Source organism: Ascochyta rabiei, chromosome 14, assembly GCF_004011695.2.
Source record: "Ascochyta rabiei chromosome 14, complete sequence".
Taxonomy (NCBI): Eukaryota; Fungi; Ascomycota; class Dothideomycetes; order Pleosporales; family Didymellaceae; genus Ascochyta; species Ascochyta rabiei.
Genome location: NC_082418.1, coordinates 1,119,544 through 1,137,118, shown reverse-complemented (window position 1 = coordinate 1,137,118; position 17,575 = coordinate 1,119,544). Strand labels below are relative to the sequence as shown.

The 17,575-nt window shown below is 57.3% G+C and overlaps 10 protein-coding genes across 10 annotated transcripts, besides 7 other annotated features; 4 read left to right on the top strand and 6 right to left on the bottom strand.

Annotated features, from left to right (window-relative positions):
* Positions 1–231: 231 nt before the first annotated feature.
* Positions 232–864, top strand: EKO05_0008337 (uncharacterized protein; the record flags this gene model as incomplete). The annotated part of the gene is made up of 1 exon (XM_038946501.1): positions 232–864. The coding sequence occupies one exon, from the start codon at positions 232–234 to the stop codon at positions 862–864; it is 633 nt and encodes a 210-aa protein (XP_038796785.1).
* A 655-nt stretch (positions 865–1,519) lies between these two features.
* EKO05_0008336 (uncharacterized protein) lies at positions 1,520–2,071 on the top strand (the record flags this gene model as incomplete). Its single annotated transcript, XM_038946500.1, has 1 exon — positions 1,520–2,071. The coding sequence occupies one exon, from the start codon at positions 1,520–1,522 to the stop codon at positions 2,069–2,071; it is 552 nt and encodes a 183-aa protein (XP_038796784.1).
* Positions 2,072–2,296: 225 nt separating this feature from the next.
* Positions 2,297–2,317: a tandem repeat.
* Positions 2,318–2,446: 129 nt separating this feature from the next.
* On the bottom strand, positions 2,447–3,171 carry EKO05_0008335 (uncharacterized protein; the record flags this gene model as incomplete). Its single annotated transcript, XM_038941419.1, has 2 exons — positions 2,447–2,911; positions 2,962–3,171. 2 exons carry the CDS (start codon positions 3,169–3,171, stop codon positions 2,447–2,449), a joined length of 675 nt encoding a protein of 224 aa, XP_038796783.1.
* A 290-nt stretch (positions 3,172–3,461) lies between these two features.
* Positions 3,462–3,506: a tandem repeat.
* Positions 3,507–3,994: 488 nt separating this feature from the next.
* Positions 3,995–6,712, top strand: EKO05_0008334 (uncharacterized protein; the record flags this gene model as incomplete). Its single annotated transcript, XM_038941199.1, has 4 exons — positions 3,995–4,061; positions 4,221–4,609; positions 4,660–5,223; positions 5,270–6,712. The coding sequence occupies 4 exons, from the start codon at positions 3,995–3,997 to the stop codon at positions 6,710–6,712; spliced, it is 2,463 nt and encodes an 820-aa protein (XP_038796782.1).
* A 619-nt stretch (positions 6,713–7,331) lies between these two features.
* On the bottom strand, positions 7,332–8,426 carry EKO05_0008333 (ARP2/3 actin-organizing complex subunit Sop2; the record flags this gene model as incomplete). The annotated part of the gene is made up of 1 exon (XM_038946499.1): positions 7,332–8,426. The coding sequence occupies one exon, from the start codon at positions 8,424–8,426 to the stop codon at positions 7,332–7,334; it is 1,095 nt and encodes a 364-aa protein (XP_038796781.1).
* Positions 8,414–8,452: a tandem repeat.
* A 27-nt stretch (positions 8,453–8,479) lies between these two features.
* Positions 8,480–8,520: a tandem repeat.
* Positions 8,521–8,605: 85 nt separating this feature from the next.
* Positions 8,606–8,648: a tandem repeat.
* Positions 8,649–8,708: 60 nt separating this feature from the next.
* Positions 8,709–8,811: a tandem repeat.
* Positions 8,812–8,818: 7 nt separating this feature from the next.
* EKO05_0008332 (telomere length regulation protein) lies at positions 8,819–9,544 on the top strand (the record flags this gene model as incomplete). Its single annotated transcript, XM_038946498.1, has 1 exon — positions 8,819–9,544. The coding sequence occupies one exon, from the start codon at positions 8,819–8,821 to the stop codon at positions 9,542–9,544; it is 726 nt and encodes a 241-aa protein (XP_038796780.1).
* Positions 9,227–9,325: a tandem repeat.
* A 373-nt stretch (positions 9,545–9,917) lies between the features above and the next one.
* Positions 9,918–11,990, bottom strand: EKO05_0008331 (uncharacterized protein; the record flags this gene model as incomplete). Its single annotated transcript, XM_038946497.1, has 1 exon — positions 9,918–11,990. The coding sequence occupies one exon, from the start codon at positions 11,988–11,990 to the stop codon at positions 9,918–9,920; it is 2,073 nt and encodes a 690-aa protein (XP_038796779.1).
* A 415-nt stretch (positions 11,991–12,405) lies between these two features.
* Positions 12,406–14,392, bottom strand: EKO05_0008330 (uncharacterized protein; the record flags this gene model as incomplete). Its single annotated transcript, XM_038941234.1, has 2 exons — positions 12,406–13,849; positions 13,902–14,392. 2 exons carry the CDS (start codon positions 14,390–14,392, stop codon positions 12,406–12,408), a joined length of 1,935 nt encoding a protein of 644 aa, XP_038796778.1.
* Positions 14,393–14,648: 256 nt separating this feature from the next.
* On the bottom strand, positions 14,649–16,071 carry EKO05_0008329 (uncharacterized protein; the record flags this gene model as incomplete). The annotated part of the gene is made up of 3 exons (XM_038941355.1): positions 14,649–15,062; positions 15,113–15,695; positions 15,743–16,071. 3 exons carry the CDS (start codon positions 16,069–16,071, stop codon positions 14,649–14,651), a joined length of 1,326 nt encoding a protein of 441 aa, XP_038796777.1.
* An 867-nt stretch (positions 16,072–16,938) lies between these two features.
* Positions 16,939–17,537, bottom strand: EKO05_0008328 (uncharacterized protein; the record flags this gene model as incomplete). The annotated part of the gene is made up of 3 exons (XM_038941319.2): positions 16,939–17,208; positions 17,256–17,348; positions 17,400–17,537. The coding sequence occupies 3 exons, from the start codon at positions 17,535–17,537 to the stop codon at positions 16,939–16,941; spliced, it is 501 nt and encodes a 166-aa protein (XP_038796776.2).
* Positions 17,538–17,575: the final 38 nt, after the last annotated feature.

Here is a 17,575-nt window from a genome sequence, read left to right as displayed (position 1 = left end):
GTAGGGCAGGGCTGCAACTTCACCACTGCCGTGCCGAAGACAGTCAAATTACTGCGCAATGAGTCAGTAAACTCAAAGCCACGCCGTAGAGAGTACCAGGGCAATCTCAGGTCTGCCGAACCGCTAATCGTACGACTTCCACCGCGCCTTCGCGGGAGACACCACGCTGTTCCTGGCTCCCGCACGTGCTGGCTCGACTCTTTCTGTGGATTGATCCTTAGCTGCAAACAGATGCATACGGAGACTCTACCACTGCTGCATCAGCGAGTAACGTTCGTCTTCGAAGCGCCTCGCCGCATCATCAGCTTCCTTCGGAGGGCTCCACAGCAGCATCTCGACAACGTCTCGAAGCTACACTTCTACTACAACACCTACGGCAGTCCTTTATCGGCGAACGACGTCTCTTGGCAGGACAAACATGTCGAGAGCTGGGTGCGTGCATTCAAGGTTGCGTCTGAGAGTCTCACCTGCTTGCGAGAGATTGCGATTGAGATCTGGATCAATGAAGATGCTCCAAAGTTCAACCTTCGCCAGAAGTGGCTCCAGCCATTGTTGCAGTTTCGGCGACTATCTTTGAACAAGAACAAGGACGGCGAGCCAAGCAGTATGGAACTCACACAGAAGCTGCACGCCCTGCAGGCAGCCAATATCAAAGTCAAATCCCGGCTATGGAAACACAACTTCGAAATGAACACGCGCCTGTCAAAAGCATGCAAGCACTTGCACAGACTGTTCGGTCAGGGAATCAGCCGTGCTATACTTGGGGCGAAGGAAGAGGAAGCTATGACTGCATTCAATACGGCGTGGAACGACAAGTACAAGATATGGCAGCACCATCTTGGCTTCGCAAAGACAGGCTGGTGAGCACTAGGTTGCTGAGGTGTATGTGTCTGATTTTGAACGCGCGGTTCAGCAGTTCAAGAATTCCTGATCACGATCCACGTTCGAGATCCGTATGAGAATGTCTGACGTGAAAGAAAATCGCGTAGAAACCTGCAATCAACATTGTGCACCGTAACATCTCTCCCAAACCCTCTGAGAGCCTGGGTGTTTTGTTGTTCCGGCGATGGTTGCTTATTACGACTGTGATTGGCAGTCGCTTCCTCACCTTCAGACACCCACACGTTCATCACATCAAGCGCTTCCTCTCATGGAGCAATATGCGATAGGGAGACGATGGTACGTAGCTTGAAGTGTAATTGCCATCCCAGATCACATGCGATTGTGCCAGCAAAGACAGGCCCTTGACTGAATGTAGGGTAAACGCGCTCGTGTTTTGGCCGAGATGCTACAGCAAGCATTGAACTCTCAACATTGTAAAACCATAGAAAGCCATATAGTGGCACATTCTATCCTTTGAATGCAGATGTTACGAGCTTCGTACTTCACTTTCCTCATCGCTGCCTCTTTCACTTGCTAGCGCCTTCACTTGCTGACGTATATGGTCGACACGCGCCAACCTGCTTACCACTAACCACGAACATACATTTCGACCTCCAGTGAATTCGGATCGGCTACAATGGCCTCACCGCCAGTCCGCCGCGGCCACGCTGCCATTGGGGCCATGATCAGCGACATGGGGCCATACCTGCCGCCTGACACCGTCGATCGCCCTGGATACAAGCACTGCCGAACCACCTACGGGCTTCTGACCACCACATACAAGCGCGCCGAAAACTCAGACACACCCTCGAAAGTCTACAAGGAGCTGCAGCAACTCGAAAGCGAACTCCGGCGCCGGCTCCAGAATCTGAATGCTTCGAAAGGCATCCCAGCCAAGATGACACAGTTCCTGGACGAGCTGAAGGCCGCTCTTGAACTCGCCTTGAGCGAGGGCGTGGATGCGGACTTCTTGATCGAGGGAATCTGCGATCTGCTGAAGGAGAAGCCCGAGAATCAGCCTGCGCCTAAGCCGGAGCGGGTCAGGATGGTGCCGGAGACCAAGTACAAGAGGGTCAAGGCCGAGCTGGCGGAGGCGAACAGGAAGATTCAAAAGCTGAACGAGGAGAACAACTCTTTGATCATGTATGTCAGGAGGCTGGAGGCAGGGCGTCGACAGCAGGGAACGTGAGTCGGACACGCTCGAGTGAGGAGAGCGGGTACCCTCACTGACTCGCCGGTTGAAGGGCGTCAGACTGCAACGAAGGTAGCACACGACGAGTGTAAGGGACACGGTTCGAAGTGGGTAGTGGCAGCCATCGCTGTATGATACACACACGAAGCGTAGTCTGAGCAAACGACGTCTTGAACTATCAAGGCTCGGAATGAGAGTCAGGTTTCTCTGTGTTTGCTTGTAATTTATATATATATATATATACACCCTATATTTTGTCTATCCATTCGTGTAGCTGCGTGCCTCCCATCTCGTTACACAACGCCTCGTGAAATGCCCATGCCCAAAAACACCCGACTCGTTACCTGTCATTCTTCCCATAAGACGTGATGCTCACCCAAACATGGATCTCCAGATCCACCGCATGCCGACCCAAAGCCCAATAACACCAAACACCATGGTAGCCATCATAACCACGACCACCTTTCCCTGGCTGTCAAACGCATCGCTAACCTCCAGTCTCGCCATTTTTCCAATCTTTTTGTTCAGGTGCCAGCTCCTCTTCCTCTTCCCGTCCTTGGCCGTCCTCGCTCGCTCGTCTCCCTGAGCGCCGTCAAGCTGGCCGGGCTTGGGGGCTACGGCGCCATGGGGCTCGACGTGCCCAGCAGCGCCGCGACGGCCCCAGGTGGAGTCGCTGTGGTCCTGGTAGGGTTCGGGGTCCAGCCAGGCGGAGGGGAAGAGGTAGGCCAGGTAGGAGGAAGGCGGGGTGTGGGCTGCTGCGCGGCGGGCGCGGTCTTGGGCGTTGACGAGGAAGAGGGAGAAGAGGAAGGATGTGAACAGGACTGGAGTCAAGACGATCTGCTCCTCTTGTTAGTCGGGTTTCCAGCAGCATGGGAGCAAGGGCGTACCCTCGTGAGGAGCGGTTCTGGCTTGTCTTCCTTGTCGAATGCCGCAGACAGAGTGGGAGACGGCAACGGCGTGGCTGCCAGCTTTGCGAATTCGTCATCGTGGCGCCTCTTGTGTCTGCGCCGTGCAGTTGGTGGAGAGAGAGGTGGACTGGGCGGCAGGAATTGCTTTTGGCGGTGCTTGTGTGATGCAGCCTGTGCAGGGACGTCCATGGTGTAGCATGGACAAGCCTAGGCGCAAAAGTACCCTATGCGGAAGCCCGGATCCTGTGCACAACGGGGCAGCAGGGCAGAGCACGTGCAATTGGGTAGACGGTCACGACGGTGTAGGTACTGGTAGACAGGCCAGCGTGTTTCCCTGGCCTACGCGCGGCGTGTAGCCTCGTGCGTGGAGCTCGTGTATGCGTTCAGGGATGACGTCCTGTCTTGTGGCTGTGATGAATCAATCGGTAGGGCTGCTGGCCTGCGCAGATCGCAGGGAGTTGCCCGGGTCCTAACGCGCACCATGCCATGCTGCCCAGTGCCATGCCACTGCCATCGCACTTGCCGACCTCCGCCCCCAAGGAAAGCCCTTCGAACAACGCGGGGGCAGGATTTACATGTCGGTGTTTCGGGTGCCCGCGGCAGCTCGCATTGTCCGCAATCTCCAGGAAGGTCCTAATCGAGAAATCAGCACAGCCTTCATCGCACCGCGAAGATGCCTATTGGCTTGGGCTTCGCCACCAAGACCGAAGCACCCGTCTCTGTCAGCAGTCCTGGGCGTTTGACCAATCCACCAACATCGCGGACGAACTCTCGTCCGACCCTCTTCGATTCCCTTTGATTCCACCACCGTTGTCCCAGACCCTGTCATCTGCGGTTTCTGCAGTTTCCGCGTCTCACAGTCGTCATTGCTTTCTATTCAGAACCTGGGTTTCAGGTGCGCGTTGATTTCGTCTTCATATAGGCTTGTGCACGCAACCTCTTGAAGTCCGGACGAAACTCTCGCAGCAGTGCAACAGTGCGAGACTGGTGCGAAGAGACACCCACCATCAATATGCCCAAGGAAGACTCGTTGCCGACTCGGAAGAAGATGCGGAAGGGCACGCATAGTTGCTTCGAATGTACGTGCGTCCGGTTTTGCCTTCTGCACTCGCTCGTCTCACACATGCTCTTCTTTCTCGTCGTACACTGCATACAATCAATCACGCCTGCCATCTACTCCACCCTTCTGCTTTCTATGCGTACGCTTCCATTCCCTGCCCGTCTCTGACGTACCCCAGGCCGCCGCCGCAAGATCCGATGCATCTTCCAGTCCGATAACCCAGATGTCTGCTCCGAGTGCTTCGCCAGGGGCAGTCGATGCATCGACCAGGAGAATGCAAGTCCAGATGTCGTTGTCGACCACAGGAAGAACCTTCGCGAGAGGGTCTCGCGGTTAGAGGCCCTCGTTGATTCTTTGTTGGAGGAGAAGAGTGTCAAATCCGACAGCCCAAGTCACCGGAGCCAAGCAGAGACGATGTCACCAAGAAACGTGTACACCAAGGACACCTTCCCGCCAACACCGCTGTCTTCCGAAGCTTCATCCAACATCCTCCAGGACATTCAACGCGTGCCAGCATCGAACAACGGACGTCACCATATCCCTATCCTCTCAGTGTTTGAGGATGCTGTAAGTCTCTTCGGCCTATCCTTCCGAGTCAAGCTTGCTTACACTGGTAGCTCAACGATGCCGAAGAGAAGATCAAGGCACGCATGGGACCACAACACAAGCCTTTGCTTCCACAACCGGACGATGGAGCTGATGATAGATATACTGTCGTCAACAAACATCCTGACGATGTACCCGAAGAGTCACCAGCCACATCAGCGAAGAGGGAGAGGGTGAAGCAGGCTCTCATTGCTATGCTACCTCCTTACGACCAGCTCACCAAGATCCTCAACAGCAACAGCGACTGGTGGCAAACATGGAGGCGGAAGTGCAGCGGTACATCTGGCCCGGAGCAAACACTGCCACAATTTGCTGCGCAAGCCTTGGCAAGTGGGAATATCGGAGCCATCGGTACAGTTGTCCTGGCCGTTGGTATTTGCTCTTCCGCCGAAGACGACGACGTGGAGCGATATATCGAGACGGTCGATCGATGGGTCCTGTCGGATGATGAGTACGCCGCTAGTCTAGAAGGCATGGAATGCCTCATTCTGAAGTCGAAATGGTTCGCCGACGTAGGCCAACCGCGACGGGCGTGGATCTGCTACCGCAAGGGGTTGATGTACGCCCAGCTCATGGTATGTTGAGTGACTTGATCACGCGCATCGCAGCTAACACCCGCAGGGGCTCCACCGCAAACGTACTGCATCGGTGGCTCACGAGACCATCTGGTGGGGTCTTTACCATGGCGATCGCTTCCTGTCTCTTCTGCTTGGTCTGCCGTACGGCATCAGCGACTCGCACTGCGATCTCAGTATGCCCGACTTTGGCGGGGAGTTTATGCACCCCCTGGTATTCATCAACAACGTGTCCAAGCTGGCAGGACGCGTCATCGACCGCAACCAAGGTACGGCTGAGCAGTCGTTTGCCTGGGCACTGCAGCTCGACCAAGAGCTCGAGACGCTCTGGAAGAAGGTCGATCCCACCTGGCTGGACTTCTCCGAGCTCCTCGCGACGCCCGAATCGAACGCTGCTGAGCTCCGGGAGCGTATCATGGCGCAGATGGTCTACCACCAGATCCGTGTCTATCTCCACCTCCCCTTTATGCTCAAGTCGGCGACAAACTCGCGCTTCACCTACTCACGCACCGCCTGTCTCAACGGCTCGCGTGAGGTGTTGCGCCTGTACCAGGCCCTGCGGACCGGCACCGTGCAGCCCCTGTACGAATGCAAGGCGGTCGACTTCATCGGCTTCACCTCTGCCGTGCTCATCCAAATCGGACTGTTCAACTTCGCAGCGGTCGTGCAAGACGCCAAGAGCATGCAGGAGCTCGAGGGCGACGTCCGCCTGATCGAGATCAGCATCGACATCTTCCGGCGCGCGTCGAGCGAAAAGGGCGGCAAAGTGGCGCTCCAGTCGGCCGAGGTGCTTGAGAAGATGCAAGCCAAATTCAAAAGCGGATGTACGCCGACCAACGGCCCCTGCGACGACGGCGAATGCGACGACATGGTCATCCCGTACTTTGGCACCATCTCGATCCGGCGCGGGGGGCGCACGCTCAAGGGCCCGCTGCCACCACTTCCCTCGCTATCGCCGGGAGGCTCGGTGTCCGGGCGCAGCGCCAGCACAGGACAGGCGCTGTACACGCCGACGAGCGAGACGGGCGGGCTGAGCGGCGCGAGTCTGTTTCCGCAGCAGGCACCGGCGTCGATGAACCTGACGCCCCAATCCACCCTCTCGCCGCCGACGCACACGCCGTCGACGTTTGCAGCGCTGGACCCCTCGCCGTTTGTTGCGTACGACGGCTTCTACAACTGGACGACGCTCAACGCCGAGGATTCCCCTTCGACGACGACGACGACAGCCGGAGGAGGAGGAAGAGTCCTTCCGAAACTAGGCTCCAGCTCTGGTGGAAACGTACAGACGCAAATCAACGACGACAGCATGAGCAACTTCCCGCTGCCGACCAACAACTTCAGCTGGCAGCACATGCCCATGGACATTGACCAGGACTGGAGCTGGTTCCTCAACGACAACCAGACGCAGGGTGTCGGCGTGGGCAGCGCCTTGCCTGTGGGACAGGGCACCATGGATGCCTTTCCTACCGGCTTTACCGGTTTTGGATGAGCTGGGTTGGAGACGGGCTGGAGATGGATTGTATGATATGCGTTTGCCAACGGTTCTCTTGCTCTTTACGTTCGATACTCCACTTTCGCTGCTTGGGCGACGCAATGCAGGCAAACGTTGTTTTGGCTTGTTTTGCTTTGCTTTGGTTTTTGTCTTGTTTACGGGATTTAATGAATTCATGATCAATCATGACTGACTGCCTTGTGAGATAAGATGTAATGGAAATCATCTTGATTAATGGTACAATGTGGGATTATTTAAGGGTTTACTTGGTGTTTACTTCTAATACTCTACTTGTGCTAGTTAGGCAAGGACATGTAGACATAGTTTGTTTGTTTAATTATAAGAGAGAATAAATTAGTAATTAATTATAACTGCCTTATAAGATAGGATGTAATATAAGTTAACTTAATTAATAGTACAATGTAGGTTTTTTAAGGGTTTACTTAGTGTTCACTTCTAATACTCTACTTGTGCTAGTTAGGCAAGGACATGTAGACATGGTTTGTTTGTTCGATTACAAGGGGAAATGAATTGGTAATCAATCATGACTAGCTTGTGAGATGGACCTGGTAAAAGACATATACCACATCGAATGTTGTAGTAGATTGTAGGTTGTTTAGAGGTTCCAAATGACTACCCTTCCATCCACACCGCTCGAGCTGATCTGGGTGACTTTGCCGGCGGTCTCCTGGTAGCTGCGGATGGTGCTGATGGTGTTCTGGTGGACGGTGTTGAGCTTGGTGTCGTCGGCGGAGCTCTTGCCCTTGAGGTCCATCTGGCGGAACATGTTGAAGGCGCTCTCGTCGCGGGCCTCGGCCAGGCCAGGGCGGCCCTTGGTCTCGAGCGAGCCGGCGAGCTGCCAGCCCTGCTCGGAGCCGTGCAGACGGTAGGCCTCGCAGTTGTAGCCGGCGGCGATGATCTCGTCCTCGGCGCTCCAGACGAGCGACATGAAGGGCAGGACCTGGGTGCTGATGCTGACGACGGCGCTCGGGGGCTGGTCCGGGGCCGAGGGGTAGACGACGGTGAGGGTGCTGTCGTGCGAGGCAAAGGCCAGGGCGTTGCCCGAGGGCGAGAAGGCGACGCTGTGGACCCAGCCGGCGGTGTTGTTGAGGAACTCGCCGCAGACGGTGTTGAAGGGCAGGCGCTCGCCCCAGGCCGAGGGCTCCGGGCGGGGGTCGACGCCCTTGACGAACGAGGACAGGACGCGGGCGTGGCCGTCGGTGGAGCCGGCAGCCAGCAGGACCGAGTTGGGGTGCCAGGCGACGGCGGTGACGGTGGAGCGGATGGGCTTCTTGATGTGCTTGGAGACCCACCAGTTGTCCTCCTGCTCGAAGTAGCAGACGGGGATCAGGCGGGCGCCGGAGCCGACGGCGAACTTGGTCTCCGAGGGGGCCCAGCGGACGCAGGTGGCGGCGCGGTTGATGCGCAGCAGGACGAGGGTGGGCTTCCAGCCCTGGGGCGAGGGCTCCCAGACGTAGGCGTTGCGGTCCTGGGAGCACGTGACGATCTTGCGGCTGTTGGGGGCGATGTCGACGCCCGTGACCGTCTTGTCGTGGCCCGTCAGCTCGTCCTGCAGCTTGAAGGTGCTGCCGGACCTTGCGTACAAGTCGACGTGGGTGTCGCGGGCCACGGCGAGCGTCTGGCGGTCGGCCGAGAAGGAGTGGTCGGCGATGGGGTGGTGGAAGAGGTGGTGCACTTCGGGGGCGGCCATGGTGGAGGGGGCGGGGCGGGGCGGGGAGCAGTAGGAGACTCTCTACTACTGCCGGGTGTGGGTGTGGGTGTGGGTGTGGGTGTGAGTGTGGGTGGAGGTGGAGGTGGAGGCAGAGGGGCGGTGTTTCAGCGGTGACGGCGGGCGGGGACGTGTCGAGGAGCTGGCGCACGGACGGCGTCGAGTGGGCGTGGGCGTGGGCGTGGGTGCGGGAGCGGGAGCTGGATGTCTTGGCGCCTCGGGCGGAAAAGTTCAGGCTCGTCGACGGGGCCTCAGCGAACGACTCCAGCACCGGCAGCAGCACCACACGCAGCACCACCACCACCACCACCACCAGCAGCACCACCCCCGGCAGCACCACCCACCGCCACCACCGCCACCGCACACCCGCCGCCATGATCCTCCGACGCCCGCTCCTCCACGCCTCGACGGCCGTCGTGTCCGCGCCCAGGACCTGCGTGCGCAAGCTGCAGCACTCGATCCCCATGCGGCCCGTCCCCAAAGCGACGCCCTTCATCCCCGACACCGCCGCCTTCCTGACCGCCATCGGCCGCGGGCTGTCGGCGCACGCCACCAAGATCCCCTCGTGGGACGCCCTCTTCACCCTCACCTCGCCGCAGCTGAAGGAGCTGGGCATCGAGCCCGCCCGCTCGCGCCGCTACCTGCTGCACTGGCGCGACAAGTTCCGCAACGGCGAGTACGGCGTCGGCGGCGACTGCCAGCACGTTGCCGACGGCGTCGCCGAGCTGGCCGTCGTCGAGGCCCCCGTCGCCCCGAACCCGCACCTGGGCAACTCCATCAGCCCGCGCGCCGCCAGCCCCACGGCCACACACACCCCCGGCACCCGCCGCCTCGTCGTCAACGTGCCCCCGCGCCACGCCCCCGCCGCCCCGCTCGCCGCCCTGCGCCCCGTCCACGGCGTCCTGCTCAAGGGCGCCAAGACCATCAAGGGCAGCTACGTCGAGCCCCTCAAGGGCAGCGACGGCCTGCGCGCCCGCATACGCCTGCAGGAGGGCATGTGGGAGCACACGCGCGGACACAAGGTCGACGGCGGCGAGCGAAGGAGGGCCGAGGTCAGGGCGAAGCGGAGGGCCGCCGAGAACAAGGAGAAGGCGAGGTAGAGCGTGTTTGGTTTCTTGTTGTTTTTCTTCTCTCTTAACACTGTACAAGAGCGTGTATTCGAGAATGTACACTACCACGGTTCTGGCCAGCGACTCGTCTCCTGGCGTACTTGGACTGCCCGTACAAAGCACACTTACACCTGCAACCTTGACCTGCAACCTTGACCACCCATGACTCCACGCCATCTCACCCCGAATTCACCACCTATGACCGTCGCACCCACCGTCTCACCCAATCATCTCACCCAACCATCTCATCCAACCATCTCATCCAACCACCTCATCCAATCATCCCATCCAACCATCCCATCCAACCACCTCACCCAACATCCAGCTACACCATCCTACCCCCACGTCATCTCCACCCCACCACCTACACTTCCCCGTCGTACTTGGCAAACAGCTTCCTCCCCACCACCTCGAGCTCATCCCTCTCCTCGCGCCACACGACCGCACTCTCATGAACCCCCAGAAACTCCATCCGCACCCCCTTCCCCAGCCTCGTCAGCGTCGGCTTCCCACAGAGCAGCAACCCCAAGTCGAGCCTTAGCCTCAGATACCCATTGCCCAGGAACACCACATCCATGGCGTACCCCTCGGCCGCCGTCCTGAGCGTCGTGGGCCGGAAGCTGGCGTGCGGCGGTGCAGCGAAGGAGAGGATGCTGTACAGCATGGAGCGCGGCGGGATGCTGAGACGCGCCGTGTAAGCGGCTTGCGCGGTGTTGCCCAGGCCCGCGACGGAGAAGATGCTCAGCGTGCGCGCTCCGCATCCGTACTTGTCCACGTGCCTGTCCGAGTACGCTGGGCAGAAGAGCTTCCACACCCCTGACAGCCGCCCGAGCGCGACAGGGACCCGGGCCGAGATGGCGTGGGCGAGGAAGCACTCAGCGGCTGCGGAGCGCTGCTTGGCTGCTGAGAGAGCGCCTTGCTCGGCGTCGCTCCTGGCGGGTGGGTGGAGCGCGTTCGAGGCGTCTCCTCTGCGGAGGCGCAGGACTTGCTCGCGCTTCGTGTTGCAGCCCGAGGCTTTGATGCCCAGGCACGCGGGTGGGCCCAGGGCGGCGTTTGCGGTGCGCCACGAGCTCGCTTGCTCGAGGTACTCGAGCTCGTCGGAGAAGTTGACGGCCTTTTGCGCGGCGCGGTAGCGCTGCGTGAACGCTTCTGCGTCGGCTTCGTCGTGCGACTCCCGGTGTGCCTTCTTCTTGACCTCGGGCACTACGAAAGGGTCGATCTCGGCGCCGGATCGAGAGTACGGCTTGCCGACGCGGGCGAAGAGCTCTTGGATGCTTGGAGTCGTTCCCCCGGACGTTGTTGAGCCAGCAGTGGACGCTGCGACGGATGCTGCTCGCGAGACGGGCTTGGGCCTGGCTTCGTCGTTCAGCGGCTGCGTGTACCTCATCAAGTGGGACGACGTCAGTGACACGCGACCAACCGGCTTGACTTCGATCCTCTGGTCCTCGCTCAGCGTGCGAGGCGCAGACGACGGTGCTTCCTCCACGACCGGCGTTGGCGGCGATACCTCCACCTCTTTCACCGACTTCCTGCGTCCTGTCGCCTTCAGCGCCTCTGGGAGCTTGAACGGGATGGGCGAGCCAGGGAGTTTGACCGGCGTTTTTGGAAGCTGCGAGGGGGGTGTCTCTACTACGACAAGACGGGACTCGCTGTGACCGATCCTATCTGCCTTGCGAGCGTTTGCAGGAAGAGGCACTGGCGTGTTCTTAGGCGGCAAAGAGAGAACCAAAGGCAGAGAGACAGAAGCTGGGGCTGCCACGGATGGACGAGCTGGGGTACCACGGGCGCTGCGACGCTTCTCTTTTTTCAGCTTCTTTTTCGCCTTCTTATCAACCGATTGAGTTTCCTTCGCCATGCGGTCGAAATCGACGCTGTCGCTGCTCTTGCGAGAAGCCTCTGCCTTCCTCTTCTTCGCAGGCTGTTCCGCTGCTGCTGCTGGGGCAGGGCGTTCGGTAAAAGCATTGCCAGCGGCCTTGACGAAAGTCTGCACGTCCTGCAGCATGTTCTCTCCGACAACAAAGCCACCACTGCCTAACGACGTGTGGGCCGTTGACAGCGTCTTGTCGTCCTGCTCACTCTTGCGCTTGCGCTTCTTGCCAGGCTGCGCTCCGTCCTTTTTCTTGCCTTTGGAACTGCCAGTGGCTGGCGTCACCTTGACGAGCGGAGTAGAAGCTCCCGGTGTACGTACATCTACCTGTTGAACGCCTTGCGCCGTAATGGACTGTTTCTTCTTTTTCTTCCTGTCTTTCTTCTCTCTTGCGATACTAGCAGTGCTACTGTCTTTCGCAGACTGGACTGACCCGCCATCGACGCTGGGCAGCTCTGCTTCACCAGCTACAGAATCCATGCTGCTGAACGTGGGCCGTGGTGTGAAATTTGCACCATATACATGATGGCTGGGCATCACGTAGAGACCAGTGCGCTTGTTGAGCGACATGATCAATGGCTTGGAAGCAGTCCTGCCTGCTCAGCGTGTAGGCGGAATCGCTCGCTCGAGATGCAACTGCAGAAAGAACAGTCGAGCGAGGGCACCAAAGAACAGATCGGACTAGAAAGAGGTCAGTGGTGGTCTCGTGCATGCCGCAATTCATCACATACCGAAAACTGCTGGATCGAGCGACAACGGCGTGTAGAGGTAGTGCGAGGAAGCTGCGAGGAAGCTATGGCGCGTCGATCAAGAGATAATAACAACAATCATCACGTGGCTGCGGCGAGTCGAAGTGAAAGTGAATGCGAGCGACAACTAGCCTTCACTGCAGATTGGCCAACGCCAACTTTGTCATGCTAGCCACCTCGGGATGACAGGAGTTGGGGAAATCGCGAGAAAAATGGTAAGGCTCATTACGCCGCACTCAGTACAAAGTACGCCCGGGCATAGGATCACTCCACGTCCCGTTCGAAAACCAAGTGCCCGCTTTGGTAAAGTCGCTGTACGACACACTGCCAAACGGCAAATAGTTGATGAATCCAAACCTGAAGTACTCCGGGCTACCTGCAGCCTGCCGTGTCAATGTAAAGTTTCCATCGCTGCCAGCGTGAACGCCTCTGTATCTCTCCACATCGTTGACAATCACACTGACGCCCTCGTAGCCTCGCAGTATGCCGTCCCACGTGAATGTGATGTTGCTGCCGCGCACTGCTGCAACGATAGACGGTACGCCAGAGCCGAGCTGTGCGTCGCCTCGCAACGCTGCAGCTGTTTGCAGGATAGGATCGAACCCCCAGCGTGCGATGCCGTTGATGAACAGTCCGACTAAGATACCCTGGCAGAGAAGACTGGCCCGCGTCTGCATGGAAGTGCCCGGGAGCAGCAGCAAAGCAAGGATGTAATGGTGTATTCTCAGGCTCAGCTTTGGAATACCAAGGCAGATGAGTAAACCAGTCCCCAGGATCGCGTACAACCCTAGCATCCTGGGAAGACGCCTTTCCGTCCTGAAGCACCAAGCTTGATACAGAACAATGGCAAAAAGGACGAGTACAATGATGATCAATGCGGTGATGGCGCCAGGCTGTTGATGTAGGTCATGCGATGTGAGCCGTTGGATGGGAATCTGCTCGAAGGTGTAGTTGCCCAGTGCCCCAACCCAGCACCCACCCACCCAAAGGATCGTCTTCTCCATGTGCGCTCTGCAGTTGAGCAGAGTTTTGCCAATGCTGAACCGATATATCAACGCAGCCACAAACGCCGCCGGGAGGAAGCGTCCGAGTGTTGTAGAAGCCAGCGACGGGTAGTTGGAGTACGAGGGTGGATCGGAGGCCATGGCTATCTGAAAGAAGATGATGACAAAAATCGGTGCAAAGAACGTGGCAGGACTAGACGTAAAGAGAGCAAACAGAGCTGTGAAGATAGTAGACAAGATAAGAAGATCCCATCGAGGGTCTCGGCACTTGTCTGAAGCACTCAGCACAGTCTCTGTTCGGTTGAAGTCGAACGACAGAGGGAAGCTCGAGTCAAACCCAACGCTCGAGATGCCATTCCTGTTGCTCGAACCGTAGCCGCTCCGCTCTCCTATGAGAGAGACGACTCCGCAGCCGCCTCTTCCATTACTGATGACGCCTGCATGTATGGCTGCCCCGCAAATGAACGAATCACCACGATATACAAGCGCGTCATCGTCTGAGGTATTCGACGTACCTCCCACCACCAACGATCGATAAACAATCGACTGGTTACCGATCGCACGAGGGTTCAAGACTTGGGTACCTGCACAGTCTGCCGGGCAGTTGAACGCGAACGCAGAGTTGTCGAAAGGAAGGCAGTTTCGTCCGTCTACACCGCAGCTCTGCGCATTAGGCCTGGCTGAGGTCAGCGTGGCCAACGAGTCAATAAACCTTGAGCTTCACATACCATAGTTGCGCAGTACAGCCCAACCTGACTGGCGCTCCATAGCCCGCAAGATTCGCAGGCAAGCTGTAATCGCTGATGATAACTCCAAAGAGCACTGCCCAGACTACGAATGCAGTTACGAAAAGGCAAAAGCGCACCGGCTTGGGCAGACGCGCAACTAAACGCGCAGGGAGAGTCTGTATAGGCTCGAACAGGGGGTTGATGCGGTGCAACTCAGGTGCTTCCGGACCCTTGATCCATGCCATCGCTTTACGGCTCCATCGCGTGACGGGCGCGGGTAACCTTTCCTCGGTCTTTCTCCATGTCTTTACCACGAATGAGAGTCGTGAAGGCCGGTCCTCGAACTCGAGGCTTGTCCGTGGTGTTGCGGCTTTCGAAGGGGTGTCGTCTGGGGTGAATGAGGCCGATCCACTGGCGGCGATCTGGTCCCTGCTTCCTCCAACCTCGAGGTCTACCGGTACCGCGGTCGCGGTCGCCACGGATTTGGTCATGTCTTTCGCCTAACAAGCGCCCACAGCGGAACAGCTTACGAAGAGTGTGCTATCATGGTGCGTAGGTGCTGAGAAGTCTCTAGGCATTGAAAGCTAACGAGCGGCGAAAGTCATGGCAAACATCATCGACGTCTGGGGTTGCGCACTCGGACCCACTCCGCGTCGGCACAGAGCTGCATGCCAACCACCTCTCCCCAGAACGAGACCTTGACCAACTCAAGTCCGATATGCTCGACTCGTTTCTGCTTCTCAACCATCAAGTGTACCACGTCACCTCTGGTATCTCATCCAGCAGTTGAAACCTCCCCAACTCGCGGTTCTTGTACGCCACAGGGTCATGCAGAGTATGCGTGCGGATGTCCCTCCAGAACCGATCAAGACCGACTTTCTGGCTCGTCGCCTTAGCACCTGTAACCTCGAAAACACCCGCAGTAACTCTTAGACCAGTGTCTGTCGTGACGACCTTGGCGCTTGCAACCCACTCGGCCAGCTCACCTCGCTCGCGTGCGGTGAGCTTCGCTCGAGTCTCGAGATGGCCAGAGTAGCTGGCGTAGATCTTGTTGGCCTGCTCCCCTGCGCTGTTTGCGAGTGCGACAGCGGCGCGCAGGTGAGCGTGGAAGTTGCCATACCGCTCGAGGATGTAGAATTCGTCTATCGCACGCTCCTTGTTCTGGTGGACCGTCAGCATCTCGATTACATTCACAAGGGTCTGAGACTCACATCTCCACCATACGGCCATGCTCGTGTACCCTTGACGGTGTAGTTCGATGCAAATTGCTGCGCCCCAAGCGCGATTCCAAGGTAGAAGTTGCTGAAGACAAGCTGGATCGTAGGCAGCAGAAGGGATGCAAATGGTATCTGCAACACCTTCGGATCGGGCTTCTTCTGTTCGGCATCCCAACCTAGCGCATCTGACCAGGGCACTGATACGTTCTCGATCTTTACGCTCCCGGACTCGGTCAGCCGCAGTCCGATGTTGTTCCAGTCATGAGAGAACTGGATTCCCGGCTGGTCGGTGAAGACAAAAGCGAAGATGTGGTCGCCAGTTCCATCAAAGTCGCCTTCGAGGACAGTCAAATCTGAGATGACACCACCAGTGTTGAAATGCTTGAAGCCGTTAAACACAAGCTTGTCATCCTCGGCGGTGATCTTGAGGTCATTGTCCCGTGGGTTCACTGCACCACCGATGAAGTAGTTGTTCCCTATGATCAGCTTCTGGTAGCGATCCGCTTGCTCTTCAGTCCCGACCACATTCGCCGTCGTACTCCACAGCAAGTGATAGCCAAGGAGCATGCCAATCGAGCTTCGTCTGTCAGTACAAGCGCAGGTGGGGTTTTAGATCCAACGTACCCATCTGCTTCTGCAACCTTACGAATTGCCTTGTATCCAACACTCCATGGCTGCTCACCACCTCCATACTTCTTCGGGCCAAGGATCTTCAGTAGGCCAGCATGCTTCAGCAAAGCGATTTCGGCTCGTGGGGACTTGTTCTCTTGGTCCCTCACGACAGCATCAACAGCGAGAACATCAGCTACTTCTTGGGCGCGTTTGAGCCAGGCAGCTTCGTCTGCAGGGGCACTGCTCCACTGCTTCTCATACTGTGAGTAGGCAGCTGGATCGCGAAAAGGGACCTGTTTTGCGTTTCCGTGAGTACCGTTTGTTCCATTCGTCGAAGTCATTGTCGAAAATAGTCAGTCGTGGGCAGAGACAATCACCGACAGTTAGGTGGGTGCCGGCTATCACATAGTTATGGCTGCTGCAATTGCTACATATTGCGTGCTATACACCCACATGTCACCCATCGTGCGGGGCCTCACAGCTGAGCAGGAGACAACCCCGCGGTTTATCTACAACAAACCATTTACACAGGTGAGTACAGCCGACATGCGCCGATTTGCTGATTTCCCGTCCGTCAAGAACGTGAGGAGCATTGGAGATGGTGCTAGTGAAGCAGAACTAGCTAAACTGAGTTTAGTCTACCAACAACATCCGATGCGTTCGCAATCAATCATCGCAATCACCTCATCCAGCGCAACTCAAACTCCTTTGGACAACGACGCGTCCTCCGTCTCTCCGGCATATACACGAGGTTGGATGGAACCAAGATCTGCAACGATTCCCCAACCTGCCGCTAAACACCATGAACCCTACGTTTCCCCTTCTATGCCTGTTTGGACTTTGCAAAGTACCGAGAAGTGTCGCCCAATGGCAGCTCAACAATAGAGTCTTTCAAGAGAAGATGGAACGTCAAGTACCTGTTTGATGCTCAGCCGTGTATTGAAGACAGACAGTGTTGAGCTTACCAGCCAATCAATCCAGAGACGAAGCAGAAACCGCCTCCACCCTTCTTGAGTGCTTCCGAGGCTGCAATGTTGCCATCTGCAAGCGCGAAGTAGCTTGAGGCTACGAGTAAGAAGCCAAACACTACAGTGAAGAAGATTCCGATGTACACTAGGTTGGTCGGCAGTGAGGCGACGAGGAATACTACTGCGAATACCGTCCATACTGCAGCTGCTTAGTATTGTTCCAAAATCAGGTCAGGATATCTACTTGCAGATCATAAAGAATCCCAGCGCATTGTTCAGCTCGGTAGTGTTGTCTCCATAAGCTGCAACAACTCCAAACGCCGGGGTCAATATTGCTCCATAGCCAGCGTAGAACAAGCCTTGCATGATCAGCATCAAACCGATTTGAAATGTACTCCTCAACATACCGAAAGCGCTGAACACCGTGTATGCAAACCCATTGCCGACGGAAAGCTCCCATTGCGCAGTAACCACGAGACCGAACGCCGCTGCGAAGAAGAAGTTGGCAACCTTACGGAGTCAGTTTACGTTGGTCATGGAGCTCTGCTTGAACCTACGAAGACGTTGTTGGTCTTCACGCCGCGCCACTCCATCAGACTCAGCGAGAGCGTAGTCAGTGTTGTCGCGAAGACGCCAATCGCGAGGGCAGTCTGCAGTGATTAGTGATGATCGAGTAACTACCATGGATACAGTCAACTCACTCCAGATCCCAAGCTCTTCGGCGCGACTTTGTCAGGCTCGTCACTCTCAACCGCAGGCTGTCTCTCGACATCAGCATACCTAGCCCGCGCTTTATCGTCAAGACGCTCGATGCTATCGTTTGTCGACGAGGCTGCCATTTCAACAATCAGGACATGCAAAACGCATTCCAATGTAC